The 18,580-nt window shown below is 36.3% G+C and overlaps 1 protein-coding gene across 9 annotated transcripts in view; it reads right to left on the bottom strand.

Moving 5' to 3' along the window:
- The window catches only part of lama2 (laminin subunit alpha 2), a 337,794-nt gene that overhangs the window by 52,062 nt on the left and 267,152 nt on the right, over nucleotides 1-18,580 (bottom strand). For all 9 annotated transcript variants that reach the window (XM_018094209.2, XM_018094212.2, XM_018094210.2 and 6 more), the window contains 6 exons: nucleotides 17,982-18,144; nucleotides 16,796-17,006; nucleotides 10,859-10,975; nucleotides 10,432-10,595; nucleotides 6,018-6,156; nucleotides 208-310 (listed from right to left, as the gene is read on the bottom strand). In XM_018094209.2, coding sequence (XP_017949698.2) covers nucleotides 208-310; nucleotides 6,018-6,156; nucleotides 10,432-10,595; nucleotides 10,859-10,975; nucleotides 16,796-17,006; nucleotides 17,982-18,144 — 897 coding nt within the window. The remainder of the gene's footprint in view (nucleotides 1-207; nucleotides 311-6,017; nucleotides 6,157-10,431; nucleotides 10,596-10,858; nucleotides 10,976-16,795; nucleotides 17,007-17,981; nucleotides 18,145-18,580) is intronic.

Here is an 18,580-nt window from a genome sequence, read left to right as displayed (position 1 = left end):
ATGGGATCTAAAGAGAACTAATCTCTCACAAAATCTATTTTTCTCATAACAAGGATAAAATAGGTCAATAAAGAGTAATTGTAGTTCAAAACTAATGTTTCTTTTTAGTGAATGCAAGATATAAATATTGGCTTAGTTATATAATTATGCTGTACCTTAGTGATGTATAAAAAAAAAGTTGTATATTTAAAAAAGCAAGATATTCACCTTTAACATCACCGCTGTGCCTTTTAGCATCACTAAGAACTCGAAAACTTTTCTGAATTGCGTTCTTGGCTTCATCCTTGAGTGATCCTTGGGGGCCAGTCACCTTCAGAACAAAACATAACAATTACTATTTTAGAAAATCATATCATATATTGCAATGCAGCCTGAAAAATAGGATTTACATATTCATCGTGGAAGTTTGCAAGATGCTTTTAGAGAAATGAGATTGTGTGTGTGACAAAAAAAACTTGGCAGGGTTATCTGTTTGGGAGGGGCAGATTCCAAATGATGTAACAATTTATTTAAAAGAATAAAAACCCTCATTGTACTGTAATAGAAGCTGAATACTTTGTGAGCATTAGTGATGAGTGAATCTGTGCTGTTTCGCTTCACTGGAAAATTTGCGAATCTTTGAAAAGATTTGGGAAACAGCGAAAAATTCTTGAAACGCAAAAAATGGCATGCGTAAAAAAGATTGTAACACGCATCATTTTGTTGATGCTCAGTGAATTTTTCCGTGGCAAATTTTGACGCCACCAATGGCAAAAAAAACGGGGAAATTCCCCACGAATCGATGCCTGCCAAATAATTTCTCCCATCACTAGTGAGCACTGATTGTAAATTTTTGCCACAATGGATTTTGCAACTGGTCTTTAGGCTTAATCCTACATTTTTCTTTTTCCAATTTAAGGATACCAACTACATTTAATTATAGCCCTGTTAACAAATGAAACATATAAAGTTATATTAACTGTTTTTGAGGTAGCATAGAGATGTAAAGTAATAAACAAGAGGGATCATTCACTAACATAGGTGCACAGCTGCATTTGCCAAGAGCAGCCAATCAGCTCTTGCTTGTAACAGATGCTTCAAAACTAATGGGTGATAATTTGCACAAATATAATTGTCAAGAAAACAATGTTTAATCAGCTCCTAGTATGAATTTTTGCTTCTAATACCTCCCCCGGTATGTTTTTCTTTATTATCTCCCCCTAAAATGGATAATATGTTCGGCCTCCACGTGTCCACTTTTCTTTGAACTTTGAAGCCCAGCAAATCTTAATATCCTAAAGATAAATATTTTTAGAAGATGTAAAATTGAATGGTTATACTGTATATTGCATCAACATTTGTATTTGTTGGATGTTAGACATAGGGTGGAATATACTAGCCAGCTAGAGCAAGTATGGTGGGTGATTTAAGATTTAAGACCAGAGAATCATGATTGTTTTTCATTTCTACCTTTTATAACAGATTTGCTATAGCACATTTACTTCAATAGAATTTTTGTATGACTTTTCAAAGCTTTAAATGACCTCTTATTGAGGTGCTCAGTGGAATGTGATTAAAGCAGTCTGAGAAAACTTTGCATTCTCACGCGTTTTCATGCATATATCGGCTACATGTGCCTGCACCCGAGTGTATCCCATTCATTCGGGTGCAGGCACAAGTAGCAGGCGTAGGGCTGAATTTTCGGCAATCGTTTTTCCACTTGCCGAAAATTTCAGCCCTACGCCTCTTGTGGCATTAGCCTTAAAGAAACAAGTTGACATCACAATATTTTATTACCTTGCCTGGACAGCAAAACTTTTGCTTTTCATAGAACCACCTAGGATGTATGGTGCCTCTCATTGTCACTTAGGATGGAAGAGTACTGTATATACAGTATAAAGGGTAGATAAAGGGGAGAGCAATGAGACACGTTCTTTTTTGGATGTGGCAAGGAGATAGGAGTGCATAACAGAAAACAAATGTCTGCTACCTCAAAGAGGTGCAAAGTTGAGCCACATAGATAGGTTAGCTGGTGGAAAGCCAGTTCTGTGGAGCCCACAGAAGGGGGGGGTGATAGAGGTAGCTCAGCCTGCTGAGCAGATGAAGCTCCACAGTGTCAGGGACTCAGTGTAGAGGCAGCTAGGGCTAGATAGGTTCTGTTGCTGCTGAGGTGCCACCCTTATCTCTCTGCCAGAAACTTGGCTGCCATTAGAGACACATTATCTGAGGAAGAGTATCAGGAAGGTTGGCAGCAGGGAGCAGCAGAGTGCCAAGTGGCCTGGGAAACCTTGTATTGTTTTTTCTTATTGATACTTTGAACTGTGTAAAAAATAAGTAGCTGTGTTAGTGACTTTAATAAAGTTATTAGAATTAAATAAACTGCAAGATCATGCAGGTAAATACACAGTAAAAGCTTTTATTCAGTCTCCCCATTGTCTGGTGCATTCTTTTTAGGGTTAATTTGGCCAATACTGTAAATATATCATAACCTTAGCACCTATGCAGAGCATATTTTCTTTAGGCTAGACATAGCTTTCTACAAAGTTATTAAAGATAGTCAGAAATGTTTAAATATGTGTGCTTCAGTTGCAACTGAATGGCCATATTATTTAACAAGATTTTTGCAAATCATCACTTAAAACATGGTCTGCCACGTATTTCCTAAAAATCAATAATAAAGACCATAGTGCACAAACAATATTGTGGATTTGAAACTCCACCTAGCAGTCTCTGTGATGTCCCTGCCTTTTTATCTTTATTTGCTCTTATAATATATCTTAAAATAGCCAGGGCACCTCTGACAACCTTTCTATCCCTTGACAACCATGCATTGCACTGAAAACCTAATTTGATTTTTCCCTTCCCTGAATATTGTACATCAGGTTGAATGGCCGAATTTAAAAGGAAGGAAAAGCTCAACTAGATGAAAGCTGTCTTCTTCAGTGATATCTCACTAACCTGAAATTCACAAAGGATTATTATTTAATGAGTTAAAGCCTGAATGACTGGCAGGTTTAGTTTCCCCCTTCATGAAAACCACAATATCACTTAAATAAACTGGGATATTGCAGGGCTTTCAGTGCTTTTCATTTTGCCTGTAAATTTAATAATATTTCTCCTAATTTTATTTTCAGGTGATTTACTAAAGTTTGCTGTTCATTCTATAATAGGTTAACTATCGAAAGGAGCAAAAAAAAAAAAAAAAAGGAAGGAATATACTAAACTGTTCCTCAAACTGCAAACATGCATAAATCAGTGCAGCAGAACAATAATGAAGGGCAGAGAAATAGGTTATATACTCTATTGATTCTTTATATAAAAATATAATAAACTCATTTTCATTTGTATATTTGTATCTGAACAGTGGCATGACTAAATGTTAATGGGCCCACAGCAAATTCAATTTAGGGACCATTTCTACGAAAATATATTAGGTCTGCTCATTAATCTGAGCCTCATTGGCCCTCTACACTTATGGCCCCCTGCAACTACAGGGTCTGCTTCCTCTGTAGTTACTCTCTTGTATCAGAAATAGCAAGAGGCAGATTTATGAAACCAGTGAATATAGAAGAATTCCCAGCAATTTGACTCCTTTTCCCATGACCTATTTATTGTCATGTTGGAAGTCAAACAGATACATTTTCTATGGCATACTAGTGCTCTGGGCAGCTCAGTCCCAGTACTGAACACAGTAGCATTCATAAAAAAACTTTGTCGTGAACTGGAGTTAATTGTATTAAACTATTGTTTATTCACTGTCCCTCCTCACTTCATGTAGATCTATCATGTGTTTAGGCATATTGGGTGCCCCTTCAGCTGCTGCTTCTGAGACAGTACCTAGAGTGCTACCTCACATTGATTTATAAAGGAAACAATGGTATTAAAGTTTTTAAGTCAGAAAATCAAAGCGCTAAAAAAAAGTGCTGGTTGAGAGGTGTCTGTGCCATTAAATACATTTCTTAACCTTCAACTGTTACTACCAAGCTTTATTAAACCCAGCATGAATTAATGTAAAGTTAATAAAAAATAAATAACTGAAAAAACATCCTAACATATCAGGAAAAACGTTTAAACGCTAAGCTTATTGCAATCCTATAGGTAGTGAAAAAGAAATAGACTGCAATGTGTTATTCTGAAAAAATTAAAATGGCCATTTTACAAACAACCTTGGGGTTTTAGGATGGCTATTAAATGCAGTATATTGAATGTAATAATCTAGAAAGGTCAGATTTGCATGCAATAACATGCACATAGCTTTGTAAGTGCCTAAGCAATTAGAAAGTAGCAGGCTATGGGGCCAGAAACCTTGATTAAATGCACTGTAAAAAAAAATAACATTTTCAATGAAAAAGCATACTGAATATATTATCTGGGATAATAAACTAAGATATATTCTGATTCTATGTCGGAAAAAAACACATTTACTGGTAACGATATACATGGCACTTCTAATAACAGTGTAAGCAGTTCATTTATGTTTACACAGAATCCATTTTAGCAGGTTTTATCAGTCTCTAAATACAGATTTTAACTGATGTTTTTAAAAAATATTGAGTTATACAGGTATGTGATATCATATCCAAATTACAAAAAGGCCATCTCCTTTAGAGTCCATATCAGTAGATAATTGTACTTTTCTAGTGATGTCCTTTTTCTCTGTAAAAATAAAACAGTACTTTGTATGTAATCCAAACCAATGCTGGCCATACACATACTTATATTATCATATTCATTTTGGCTTCTCGTGATTGTTGGTACATGAATGATTCCCCACTGAGCCACACCAAGTTGCATGTACTATGGATATCAGTTCCGTTCAGAAATTGGGTGGGTTAGAAAATATAATCTTACACACCATGTTGGCCAGTTCTCGATGTATCAACAGATGAAGCGACAGCAACAGGAAGGGGGCAAAACTTTGTATCAGGGGCAAAACAATCCTACTGGCTGTATTTAATGTTTAAATTGAATTTAGTAGACTTATAGTATATTTCTCCGTATTACAGGAAAAAAACCCTTGTCTGGAAAACCCCAGATCCCAAGCATTGTACAAAATAGATCCTAAATTTAATTGGTGGTTAAGGAATCATAAATTCAACTGTCTTAAAATAACTGTTCCAAAATAGCCAGAATCAGATCAGTTTCTCAGTGAAATGATGGATGTTGCAGTTCTGCAACATAGAAGCGTTAAAGGATACCTTTTACTGCATTATTGGATAATATTTTAGAAGAGGAGACTATATTTCCTTAAACTCATTTGCTACGTCACAGTAACTACTAGTCTGCTGTACTATTTAGCAACATTGGATGTGGTAATATACCTTCAAGATCAGTTGTTTGGCTTTTATGGTTTCACCACCTCACATAGTTACATAGTAAGTTGGGTTGAAAAAATACATACGTCCATCACGTTCAACCATAATGCCTATATATAACCTGCCTAACTACTAGTTGATCCAGAGGAAGGCAAAAAACCCCATCTGAAGCCTCTCTAATTTGCCGCAGAGGGGAAAAATTCCTTCCTGACTCCAAGATGGCAATTGGACCAGTCCCTGGGGCAACTTGTACTAAGAGCTATCCCCCATACCCCTGTATTCCCTCACTTGTACTGAGAGCTATCTCCCATAACCCTGTATTCTTTTGGTGCCTAAATCTTTGGTGAGGGCCCTTTAGCTCAAAACAAGGTTACAGATGTATAAAAACATGACTCTTTCAGTCATTCAGCAATAGATCTGACAAGCTACATAACAGAACCCACAAACCCTACTTTCTCTCTTCATATCATATATCTGCTGTTTATTTCTTGGCATGTCTGATCCATTATTCCTAAATAAAGCAGTCTAATTAGGAATACAAGGTAGTCCTATTTAGGTATGTAGATGTCTCAGTGGATGCAAAGTCACATCCCTATTGACATTTGTATTAATTAGCTTTTAAAAATATATTCATTTCTGCTTTACATCAGGGAGTGAGACACATCTTGCTTGTATAAAGTTTTGTTGCATATGAATTTTAGTGAAACTTTTCTTTGTCCTTACCAGATCTATAGCTTCATTGGCCTTGGCTTTAGCTTCTTTTGCAGTATCTTCAGCATCATCAATTAAATCCTTTATATTACTGTAGGCATTGAAAGCCACTGTTGCATTAAATGAAAGGTTTTTAGCTTCGGCAAGGATTCTGCAGAGATTGATAGAAGTATAACAATTAGATCTGAATGTAACCTCACTGATAAAGCAATACTAGAGTTTTACATAGCAACACATTCACTGTGCTATCCTAAAGTCTGAACACTGCAACATAAAATCATCACATTCACATTTTATATTTAAATTGTATTGTAAAATTATTGATTTCTTGTCATTACAGTTAAAAAGATGCATATGTATACATTGCCTTTTCACAATCTATTCCAACAAATTTATTAATACATGTTCAGGATTCCTTCCCTTTACAACATGCGTACTGGGCTAAGGAAGAATAAATAGACAAACCAGACACATTCACAAAAAAACATGTATTATTTATAGACAACAACAAGAATTCCTCTGCACTCGCCCATTATCAATATTATATATATATAGGATATTAAGACATTCCTGTGCATTAAGCTACCAAGGAATGCCCTTCCCTTTAAATGGTTTATTTTGTCCATAAATTGCAATACACTTCACGCTGGCCATGTCAAAGTCATCCCAGTGTGATTCATTAAGAATTCTACTGCTTTAAATTACATTGTACTCCACCTAATGGTTTAGGAACAGTAGCACCAAAAAATGACATTGTAACCGTTGTAACACCAGTTACATCAGTGCAGGACAGCAGTACATTACATGAGTACATTAATAGAGTTATGTAAAGTTTCTGCTGATGACTGATAGCTCTCCCTCCCAGGACAGGGGATGGAGGACAGCTGGTGACAGCTGTTTCTAACCATATTTAGGGGGAAAAACATACTCCAATGTATAGTGCCTTCATATCCCAGTATTAGGTAGGTGATAGTATTGGCTTATTGCAATACTAGGGGTGCAGTGATTGGCTCAGGTCTTGATTTTTAAATGAGCTAATTAATGCCATCTTCTGTCACCACATTGAGCTTGCCTGTTGTATATTATATTCATAGGTCAGTCACAATTTTTATCACTTCTTATCTGATTTAATCTCATGAATAAACGTCAGCTTGTATGCGTGTACTGTGGAAGGAGTACAGATACAGACAGACCCATCAGTATATAGGCCAGCAGGTAGGTGGTGCTGCTGTTCTTTCATTTCCCCCTGTAAAGCAGGTTGCTAAGCAAGAAAAGCAACTAGCGTCTTACAGACTACTTTACTATACTAAGCATATGAGGTCTTTGTAAGAAATGAAAATGAGAGGAGTGTAATTGCACTGTCATTATTTATATTATATTTGGCACAGTAAAAAGGTAAAGTATCAAAAGGATATTCATTATTTTATAAGCTCCATAAAAACATATTGTTGCTCAATGTACCCATCACAAATCTAAGAGGGTTGTTTTCGTTCATTTCTTCAATGCTGGCATTCAGTTTCATTTAAAGGATTGCAACAGGTATGTTATTACTTTCATTTTACTTATCGGCCCATACCATTTTCATCAGCCCTATACCATATGGAAAGTGAAGAACTAGTGGCTTGGCCTTGACATGAAAGGAGTTCTAGAACATAAGAATTACGAGTGAAGGAAGTTGCATGTTATATAACATAATTGTAGGGCTCATCTGTGATGACTAGGTACCTTGCTAAGCAACCACTACTGGCTGTACCTACATTGGCAGTAACTGCAAGGCCATAATTACAGGGCAAATAATACACTGGGTTTTAGGGCATGTGTTTCAGGTGTAACAGTGCCAGGACTCCTTCCCAAAACATAGAGGCAGATTTACTAAAACTCCATCATTTCTTATTTTTATTTTCAAACTTGTTTTCCCAAATGTCTAATATTTATTTTAAAAAGTTGCACAGAAAAGTTGCAAAAATCGCTGCAAAAATCTAGATTTTATCAAATTGTCACTGCAACAATTCAAGAAAGTCGGGATGTTCAGACACAATCGATAGACAGTAAATGAGCCCCATAGTGTGCTGTTTGAGGCCTCTTATTAAACAAACACAAGTTGGCTTTACACTTTCCTTACCAGTGGTGCCTTTATTTGCCTCCACTTATTTCAAGATAATTGCAGGTTCCCCCTTGCATGTTGTACCTATAGGCACTTCATGTTGTATCAGTTGAGTTGAATTCAACACATTGTACTACCTGGCCCTACCCTAGACACATCCTCTCGCCTGCTCGGATCTCTAGCCAGACTGGTGTATGCACAATACAGTCTATGTGCTGCATCAGCTGGGTAGGTAGGTTTGGAGGATGTTATTTGTGGAGGATTACCACCTTTGATTCACAGGTGGACATTCTGGACAAGGGGGGCAGTGGGTGATGTTGGGGACAGGATGATATTAAGAGGAGGAACAATGACATTAGGGGACTGGACTATGACGCGGCAGCCCATGATGGGAAAAAGTACACTTAAATCAGAATCCTGTCGGTTTTAGACTTCTAAAAACCAGGTAAGTGATTTTGAACTGCTTGGACTGTCCATTTGAAAGATGGACAGATGACAATCCTACTCTGGTTGAATCGTACACAAATAAAGGACAAGTAAGTCCACTCCCACTTTCCACCCTCATGTTGCCTTGCTAACATTATGCCTGTGTACGCCTACATCTAGCACATTTTTTACATAACTGTGGTGAGTGAAATTACATTAAAATTCTAGCACAGAATATTGCATTTTTTTTATTCATTTACTAATACAAGTGCACAAAAACACACCAAATGTCCCCCCCCAAAACAATTTTTTACCAATATTCCTACATAATTGAATTTGTGTCTACAAACAGGTGTGCACGCAGGGCCGGATTTAACTTGGCGGCGCCCTGAGGCCGCCCCCTCCCCCGCCCCCGCGAGTGCGCATGCGCAATCGCGCGGCGCCCTCTCCCCCTGAGTGCGCATGCGCAATCGATGCGCATGTGCATTCGCGCATTTAAACTCCCATACGGAGCAGTGGGGAGAGGTCCTGACTGCTCCGTATGGGAGATAAATTTAAAAATTCCGTTGCGGCGGGGCGGCATGCAGCCCCTAAACTTGTGCTGCCCTAGACCCGGGCTTTTGTGGCCTTTCCACAGATCCGGGCCTGTGTGCATGCAATTTACCAATGCAGGCTATGTGAGTACATTAATGAAGTTATGTAAAGTTTCTACTGATAGCTCTCCCTCCCAGGGCAGGGGATGGAGTTGGCCTTTAGTGTTAGAAGAATCTTACTCAAGGATACAATGAACCAAGGTAGACGTTTATTCAGCAGCTCCAACACAGGGAATGGCAAGAAAAGAATAGTGACACCACACAATGTATCTGACTTTGGTATATCTTCAGTTACACACACTATAATAATTATCTTAACAGTGTTCCCTAACAATCTCTCAGAAGCCTCCAGTACCCCTGTCCTGTGGATGAATACCAGCAAAGTGCAATTAGGTAAGGTAGCTCTTTCTGCTTTAATGTTCTCTTTCCCTTCCTCTGTTGTGTCTACATATAGTCTACAAGCTCCAACTGGCTGTCTTACTACAGCCCTCTCTAATCTACCCCCTGGACCCTTAAGTTCCTAACTGATGCACAATTGCCTGGGGTCCTTACCCCAAATCTCTACCTAAACAGCTACTTAAACACCGCTGGGGTGATTCTGCTACACTGAACTACTACTTCAGCCCCTGGACTGGCCGGGCCAGTTGCCTGTACTGCTATCAGATGTTCCTGGGCCAAAAGACTTGTTATAGCCTTTACAATTAAAATAAATCTTGATTTTATCTTCGTATAGTCACATTAAACATATTGTGTTATCAAGTAAGGCTGAAAAAATTAGAGATCGCAACCGCTTGACACTTGACACTTTTAGGGGTCTTCATTAAATGCTAAAAAAAGATTCAAATTGTCATGACTATGTCCCTAAATAATATCTGTACACCTGAACAGAGAGCTGTGGGGTTCCTCTATAAGAAAATGTAGCAACACTGCACCTATATCTTTTAATTTCTCTTAAAACGGACATCTATATGTGGGGGTATCCCACTCTCTCTGCACAGATCAGTTGAGAACATTTTAAATACCATAAGTGTAGGGGCTGCCTCAGCTCAAGCATTTTCCACAGGGGTCATTTTTATAACAATAAAGGGAGCTGTTGTTAGCGACAGAAAAATAAACCCTGTTCTAGTTTTTATAGGATATAATTTCCCCTTGTAGATATGTTTGATGTCAATTTTATAATACTCCATCACTATGTTAGGACAACTAGTCCTACTATTGATTACTATGCAATTTAATTCATTTAAAAAACAAAAACCTCTGGCAGCAATTCATCAATCTTTCCAATAGTAATAAATGTTCTTACCCATCCAGAACAGCAGATGAGTCAATTAGCTGGGCTGCTTGGTTTTCTGCCTGTAATATTTGTTCTGGGAGATCCCGCCTTGCAATTTCTTGAGTCAAATTATTTATCTTTTCATTTAGTTGTTCAGTGAGAGGGGGAAGCTCTTTATTCATGTCAGACAAATCCTGACCAAAACATGAAATGAAATGAATGAAAAAAAAATATCATAGTATTTGTTATACTCAAGGTCGGATAATAAAGTAAACCGCACATAAAAATATTTTGTTTGGAACCATATTTATATAGTTGCTTTTGCACAAATGCCATATTTTGTAAATGAAAGAAACGTCCATTAATAATGTGATCATACCAAAGACATGCCATTTTCCATTGGTGCATTTATGAAATGGTTGCACTTCAGTCTTGGTTTTATGTGTCGTCTACTTACATTTTCGGCTTCATTGATGATCTGTGCCAAGTTATTAACTTCGGTCATGATAGAATCACCATCACCTAAAACGCTTTCTGTTTCTTTCTTTCCCTTTTCAACACCTTGCTTTTTTCTCTAAATAACGACAACAAAGTTAGATGAGCTGGGAAGCTTTTACAGTTCAGTGAGCGTTGTCTCATGATCTATCTAAATAATGTACTGTATATACTCGAGTATAAGCCTAGTTTTTCAGCACCCAAAATGTGCTGAAAAAGTCACCCTCGGCTTATACTCGAGTTGGGTGCCATGGGTCCCTCTAGGCTAGCACCCTCTTTCCTTTGTGTGCAAATTAGGCCACCTGTAACCAGACCCTCCAGTGCCCTGGCCTAGGCTCCCACTAGCAATAATTATTTCCCCTTACATCTCCTCCGGGACCGGGTCTGCTGCCAGTTTGCCAATGTGCAATGAGCGTGGGGTAGTACTCATATTGTTTTTGTTGACCCTCTTCTCCGCTTACAGAGCTTACTGTTTTTCTTTGAAATAAATATTGAAAAACATATACCCCATTGATGCCTCAATTACTGTCATTTTATTGGTATTTATTTTGATTATTAAAACTTAGCAGTAGCTGCTGCATTTCCCACCCTGGGCTTATACTCGAGTCAATAAGTTTTTCCAGTTTTCTTAGGTAAAATTAGGCACCTCGGCTTATATTGGGATCGGCTTGTACTCGAGTATATACGGTAGTTTATTAGACTTACTTTTAAATAGCAATTTTTAATTTTATATGTAAAGGAGGTAAAAACACTATTTATTAACTTTTTTATGTAGTCACAAATGGTGTATCAAATAGAACACCATGGTTGAGGACAGGTATCAAGGTCAAGGGCAAATTGATCTATTTGCTATCCCAAGCTAGGTACAATAATGAAGTACACTGCTAACATGGTATGTGAAAGTGCTGGGTGCATAGCTCCTGGTAAGTGGGATCCTGCCAAAGTGGAGAGGTGTAAAAAAAAATTTAAACCCACAGTATATAACAGTATTTATTTTACTAAAAGTTAATTACAGACTGATCTCTAAAACAGTTTTGTTTTTTATCTCTTCTTTCTTAAAACCATGAGATAATACAAAGACACAAATTCTAATACAACACTATGTATATTTTTATATTAAAAATCCATCAGGAAAAGAACAGAATCCCATCCTAAAGGCTAATGTACTCTTGTATTAGCAGCATTTCCATCAGAATGCATTCTTACAAAGTATGGGCATTCATTATTCTACTGGATAAAATGTGGATTTGAATAACCTTCAATACAAGCCATTAAGTCATCTAATCACACTTTATTCATTTCCATTCAGCTCCATCTGGATTTATTAAAAAAAATTACCCTTCTCAGATTTGAATAATTTAAAAAAAAAATATTCTTCAATATTCTACAGATTGTGACTTGTGAATGGTTAATCATGAAAGGTTTATAAAGTCAAGGTGCCCCCTTAGAAATGTACATTCTAGAAAGCTGTAATAATATGAAACTGTCCAAATTACCATGATACACAGGAAACATTACTTTTCATAGCATACCACTTTTAAATATGTTTAAGTCTTTTTTTATTTATAAATAACTTTTTTTTTTTATTTTCCAAGCCTTTTACCTCATTCCTTATCCGTACAAAAAACTGGCAACACATAACCTAAAAGTACTGCAAAGGTGGATGGGCTGGGCATGAAATAGCTACAGTGTGTAGGTTTCAAGAGCTGACAAGTGGGTTTCTCATAGAAAGAAGTGTTAACATTCATTTTCTGCATTCTTTTATCAGATTACTGGAGTACAATTAAAATGAACTATAATCATTTTCTACCAACACAACACAGCTATTCAACTTTCCCTTTCATTCTTCTCACTTGGCCTTCTGCTGTTATTTTTTCTGCATCTGTTTTTAACACCTCTCTATTATTCTGATGTGCAAATATGTTGCATAATTTTATGTTTATAATCTACATTTATATAGAAAGCAGACTGCCTTCTGACTGGCTGATTAAGAAGAAATGCAACAAATATGGGAATAATAAAATCACTATATTGTGAATTTTAAGGATATTAGAAGTTGCTGATGAGTTTCATGTCTACAAATACACACAGCTGTAAGTTTAGTATTTCATTACTGCCCAATACATGCTTTTGTGTAATATTATGATTTAATATCCCTATATGTTACTGGACTACAATTCCTAGCATGCTTTTATTATTTCCAAGAATGAGTCCAGCAACATCTGAAAAGAAAACAAGGTCCGACAGTCACACTTAAGGGCAGATTTATCAAAATGTTAGAACTCACCATTTCAAAAATACACATCTAAAAATCCCATAGGAATAAACAGAATGTGGGTGAGTTTTTATATATTAGGTTCTAAACTCACATTTTCATAAATCTGCCCCCTAATGCTATGTAAGTAATGTTATATGTTTGCATGTTTTAAACTGTAATAGATGTAATATGGCTTTTGAAACTAGCTCAAATAATATTTAAAAAATTTTGTTCCAAATTTGTCTTATTCTTTTGACAAAGCACTCAACTGTAATGTTCCATATGGGTAAGGTCAAAGGGCAAATGTAGCATGAGAAAGTTTAGTTTACTGTAAGCACTGGCACTCACAATGTGTAATTTCATAATCTAGCTTTCTTGGCAGAATCGGTTTTGCAAAATTAGTTTGTCCGCATTAATACTGGCTTTGCAGAATAAACAGAGCTTAGAGAATAGCAAATTAACTGATGCTGAAATTAATTTACAGAGTCTACCATGAGATCTTGGTTTTTCTTTTTTCTGCATTTTTGCAGACCAACAGCACATCACAAGAGGGTGGTTGATTAGTAAATTTGTGGATTGTGGTACTAAGCAATAGCATTCAGATATGGCATACAATTGTCATTAAGGGAAACTATACTTCTGAATATTGTAGTTCTTCAAAAAAAAATATATCACATAAAAAGCCCACATTTAAAACATTATTTCAAAGAATTAAATGTTTTCTTGAATTGTATATTTTCTAACAATGCAATATGTGCCATTGGATAATCCTGTATTAAACACTGCCATTTATAAGTACTGATGTCCATCCCTCTGTGAGTCACTGTGCTTTCACACAAACAAAAGACATGCATACATGCTAGGTTATATCAGCCAGTAAATAATCAGAGCTACTCCCACTCTACTTCCTGTTAAACCTGGAACTTGCATTTCTTCCGATCAGGTGTTCAGCCAGCACCAAAAACATCATAAAAATGCCTTCTAAATGTTTTTATTGTTATTTTTTTTTTTTGGCTTCTTTTCTTATTACTTCATGACACTGTATCTACTGTATTTATTATTAGTACAGTGAGACAGGCCTTAGTGATTTATGCAGCCAGAGCTACAGTCAGAACACTTTAACTGTTGAAATAGCATTTTACAGGACAGGGTAATGAGCTAATACATAATGGAGCAACTGTGTATAGTTTGCAGTCATAGAGCTTCCATCATTTTAGAAGTTATTACATTAGTGCTTTGAGTTTAAGCTGGCCACATATTTCCGTATGGGCTTATTTTGACCAAAAACTTTGGTGTTCACTTTTGACAGACCACCTAGTGAAAAGGCAATAATACTTAACTCTGGAGTGCCCTCCTCTGTCCAGACTTCCCAGATGAGGTCTTATGGGATAGAATAAAAAAAAAAAAAAATATATATATATATATATATATATATATATATATAGCGTAATACAGTAATATAATATTGGTAATCACCCCTCCAAACGTGTTTGTATCTGAAATAAATCTTGTGAACACCATTACCAAATTTGCTTCACTTTTCTGTGAAAACACATAAATACAATCCACTGCATAGTGTTTAAAGTTCATGTCTATTTAAATAGGTGAATTTCCGATTTATCCATAACCAATTGTGCCTATACTTACAGACCAACACTATGGTCTTGGAGCTTGTAATACATTCCTTCTTGGTAGAACTATAAATCCCAGCTTCTCTTTCTCTACTTTCAGCTGCTGCTGGACAAATATGCAACAGACATGTGTAAAATCCTAAGGGCTCTGGCACATGGGGAGATTAGTCGCCCGCGACAAATCTTCTGTGTCTCGGGCGACTAATCTCCCCAAAATGCCATCCCACTGGGCAAAACATAAATCGCCGGTGGGATGGCAAACGCAGCAGCGCTATTTCAGTGAAATCGCGCTGCCGCATATGCTATCCCACCAGCGATTTACATTTTTGCCGGTGGGATAGCAATCCGGGGAGATTAGTCGCCCGTGAACAGGGAGTTTTGTTGCGGGCGACTAATCTCCCCGTGTGCCAGAGCCCTAAAACCAAGCAAAGACCCGACGCTGTTTATAAAAGGACTCCCGATGGGTGCAATCCACTTTGCAGTGGATTGTATTTATGTATTTTCACAGAAAAGTGAAGCAAATTTGGTAATGGTGTTCACAAGATTTGTTTAGAATACAAACACGTTTGGAGGGGTGATTATCAATATTATATTACTGTATTATGCTATTTTTTTTTAAATGTATTTTATTTTATCCCATAAGACCTCATCTGGGAAGTCTGGACAGAGGAGGGTGCTTGTTTAAACCGAAACACAAGGTATCTGGAGTGGGCTATACATTTTATTCACGCTAAAAATCATTTTGTTTCATAAATTAGTAAAAAGGCAGCTTATGGGCCTGTGTATGGTGGTCCTAACCATAAATCAGACAGATTTTGAGCGGGAAGATTTAAAATTTGCATTGGGTCATGGAACACATTGGTGCGTTGATGCAATTCTCATCTCTACGCTCTGCACCCCATCAATGTTCAAAACAATTGGATCAATCCAATAATGCCTACCTCAAGGTGGGCATATTGGGGAGGTCACCAACTGAGTGGAGCTTTCAGTTTATGGGCACCTTAACATTTGTTCTGATCAAAAATGTTAAAATGTTTGGAATTGCTTTCCAGCTTCTTTGCTAACTTTGCGTATTTCTAAAGATGTACTTGCAGCCTCAAATTTAAGACTATCTACTAGCTGCCTTATTCTCCATTACTCTCTGTAACACTGGCCCTAGAAACTGCTGCATTACGTACTCTCCTATTTTTCAGTACCCACTCTCAAGCCAAAAATGACATATTCTCATGAAAAGATAGGCAGGTTATTCACTTCAGAAAATTAACTCAATGAAAAACCTCTTGTGGCATGTAAGACAATTAGAAATACGTGGATCCTCTAACTATGGAGCCATATATTGATAAACTGTTTAGCACTGCATACTCTGGTGGCGATGTATACATATAAAAAAATGAATATACAGTGTATATAGAATATATGTTTGAACCTTAAACAAGTGATTTTGCTCTGTTAAATGATTAAGTAATTACTGCACTATTTTACATTAAGTTATACATATAATTTCTTCCACCTTTACATTTTTTTTGAAATGCTATATTTGTGTGTCCAAGTTGCGAGAGATAACATGCCATGCAATTACTACCCTGCTTAAGCAATTAAAGATTCTGTGCACAAAAGACAGCAAAATCTAAATCCCTAATGAAAACCCCTACACTTAAATAAAGTGTTTGCAACATTTATCTTCATTTGAGATGAATTCACTTTCTGTCACTTTGTTAAATGTTTATTAATGCACAGTGTAATTAGAGTTTGCAATTAAAATAAACCAAAAGGAGGCAGTTGAGGATGAGAATGCGTGACAGCTAATATCCATGTTGATTTTGCATTTTTTTTTTTTTACAAATACATGTGTACATTTGTGCACACAAACAAAGAGGGGAGTTATTGGGTACACAGTCTACAGAACATATTGTAGAAAACGGCAATTGGTAATCCGCAGCCATTGCTTAGGATAATTATTCATTTTTGTTTAATTTATTTTATAATGAATTGGTTGCATTCACTACTTTACCTCCAGTTCTGTCATATTTTTCTGGTTCACAGTAGATAGATCGTCAGCCGCTTTTATTTTCCCCCTTGCTTCTCTCAGTAGATCCCAAACATCATCCAGCTTCTCTTCAAACAGACCTAACTTTTCCTTGACCTCATTATTCAGGTCCTCATTCTTTTTATGAGCCTCGAGAAAAAGTTTCTTCACTCTATTCAGGAGAGCTTCTGCTGCTCTATAGAAAAGCAGAAATGTGTAAAAGATGCCAAGCCTGGATCCTTGCATCTTTTGTTGCATTACAGCACAGTAATAAAATACCTTGGCAGTACTCATAGTAAGCAAATATTTTCATGATTTATAAAAAAACAATATTAATGTTTAATTCCCTATAGAAAGAAGACAGCTAGAAGTGCAATATCATATTTTACTTAATTCTAATAAAGATTTCATGTTTAGTGAATTTGTGGCAAAGGCTGAAGGTAGAGTGGCAAATAGTGTGGCAAAATTTCTTCCCTTCACTCTGCAGGGATTTAGGTCGTACGTGGCTCAAACCATCCAAGTAATTTCTAATCTAGGGGTGGCATTAACTTTGATGTTGTTAGAGACTTAAGGGTGTATTTCCTAAACAGGAGATAACTATCACCAGTGATATCTAGCAAAGCAACCATTCAGCTATTAGATTTTAATATCACTTGTGATATTTATCTCCATTATTTTACATCATAGCTTTGTGGAGACTGGTAAGGCCTTAATACCACCTGCTGTTGACCATACTACAGTCTGCTCTAAAATAAACCTGTACTTTTATCATAAGATGAAGTTAGAAAACAGTCATGAACCAATGCAACCATCAAAAAGGAAAATGCTTTATTTGTGTGTTATTTATTTGCTTCTTTTCATGTAAAAAAAAAGATGTGGAAAAAAATGTGAAAACCATTTTGTTGCACAAAAACCTCAACTTTTTCATTCTTTCACACAAAAGCCAGCTTCACAGTTTTGTCACATAATAAATTGCAATAAAATCGCATTTTTTTTCATGACAAAATTGGGTTTTCAGTGACAAAAATACCGAATCACAATAAAAACCAAGCAATAATAAATGCCCTTTAAATGTCTAAGCATTTTTCTGTAGATTTGGAAAGGCTGCATTTAAAAGCAACAGGCCAATTTATTAAAAAAAAATTAAAGATTTCCAAATGCTTTTACTCACTTCAGCTCATCGTCGGCTGTGTTTTTCTGATTTCTCAGGCTTTTTCTTCTTAGCTCTGCCATCATGCTGTCGATATCTTTTTGCAACTCTTGGAAACTTTTGTCCAGTGTTTTGTTTGGGATTCCCAAAGTTTCATTCAATTTAACAGCTTTATCATAGATGTCTGAAGACAGAAAAAAGTTCCAAAATTACAGTTTCTTCAGATTTGATTTATTACATTTGGATACATTAAAAAAAAAAACAAATAAAAACATTTCTACTGATAATATTATTATATTATTATATAAGTAGAAAATGGCCATGTGGATTTGTGCTTTGTTCAATGGCATATTGTATATCAGAAAGGTTCTTCCAGGGTAGGCAACAATTTAAAATATTTATTTTTTATCTATTGATATATATACAGGTATAGATATATAAATATGTATGTTTGCAACATACTATTCTCTGTTTTTCCTAATGGACTTGCTATAAATATACTTGCTGTTTATAACTGTCTATATTCCATGGATATTTTGTTGCTGTATTGTTGGATAATTTGCTACTGTATTGTTGCGCTTTGTTTGATACTTGCTAGATACATTGTATCTTTGTGACTT

Source organism: Xenopus tropicalis, chromosome 5, assembly GCF_000004195.4.
Source record: "Xenopus tropicalis strain Nigerian chromosome 5, UCB_Xtro_10.0, whole genome shotgun sequence".
NCBI lineage: Eukaryota > Metazoa > Chordata > Amphibia > Anura > Pipidae > Xenopus > Xenopus tropicalis.
The sequence above is the reverse complement of the archived record's forward strand: the minus strand, read 5'-3'. Positions and strand labels throughout refer to the sequence as shown.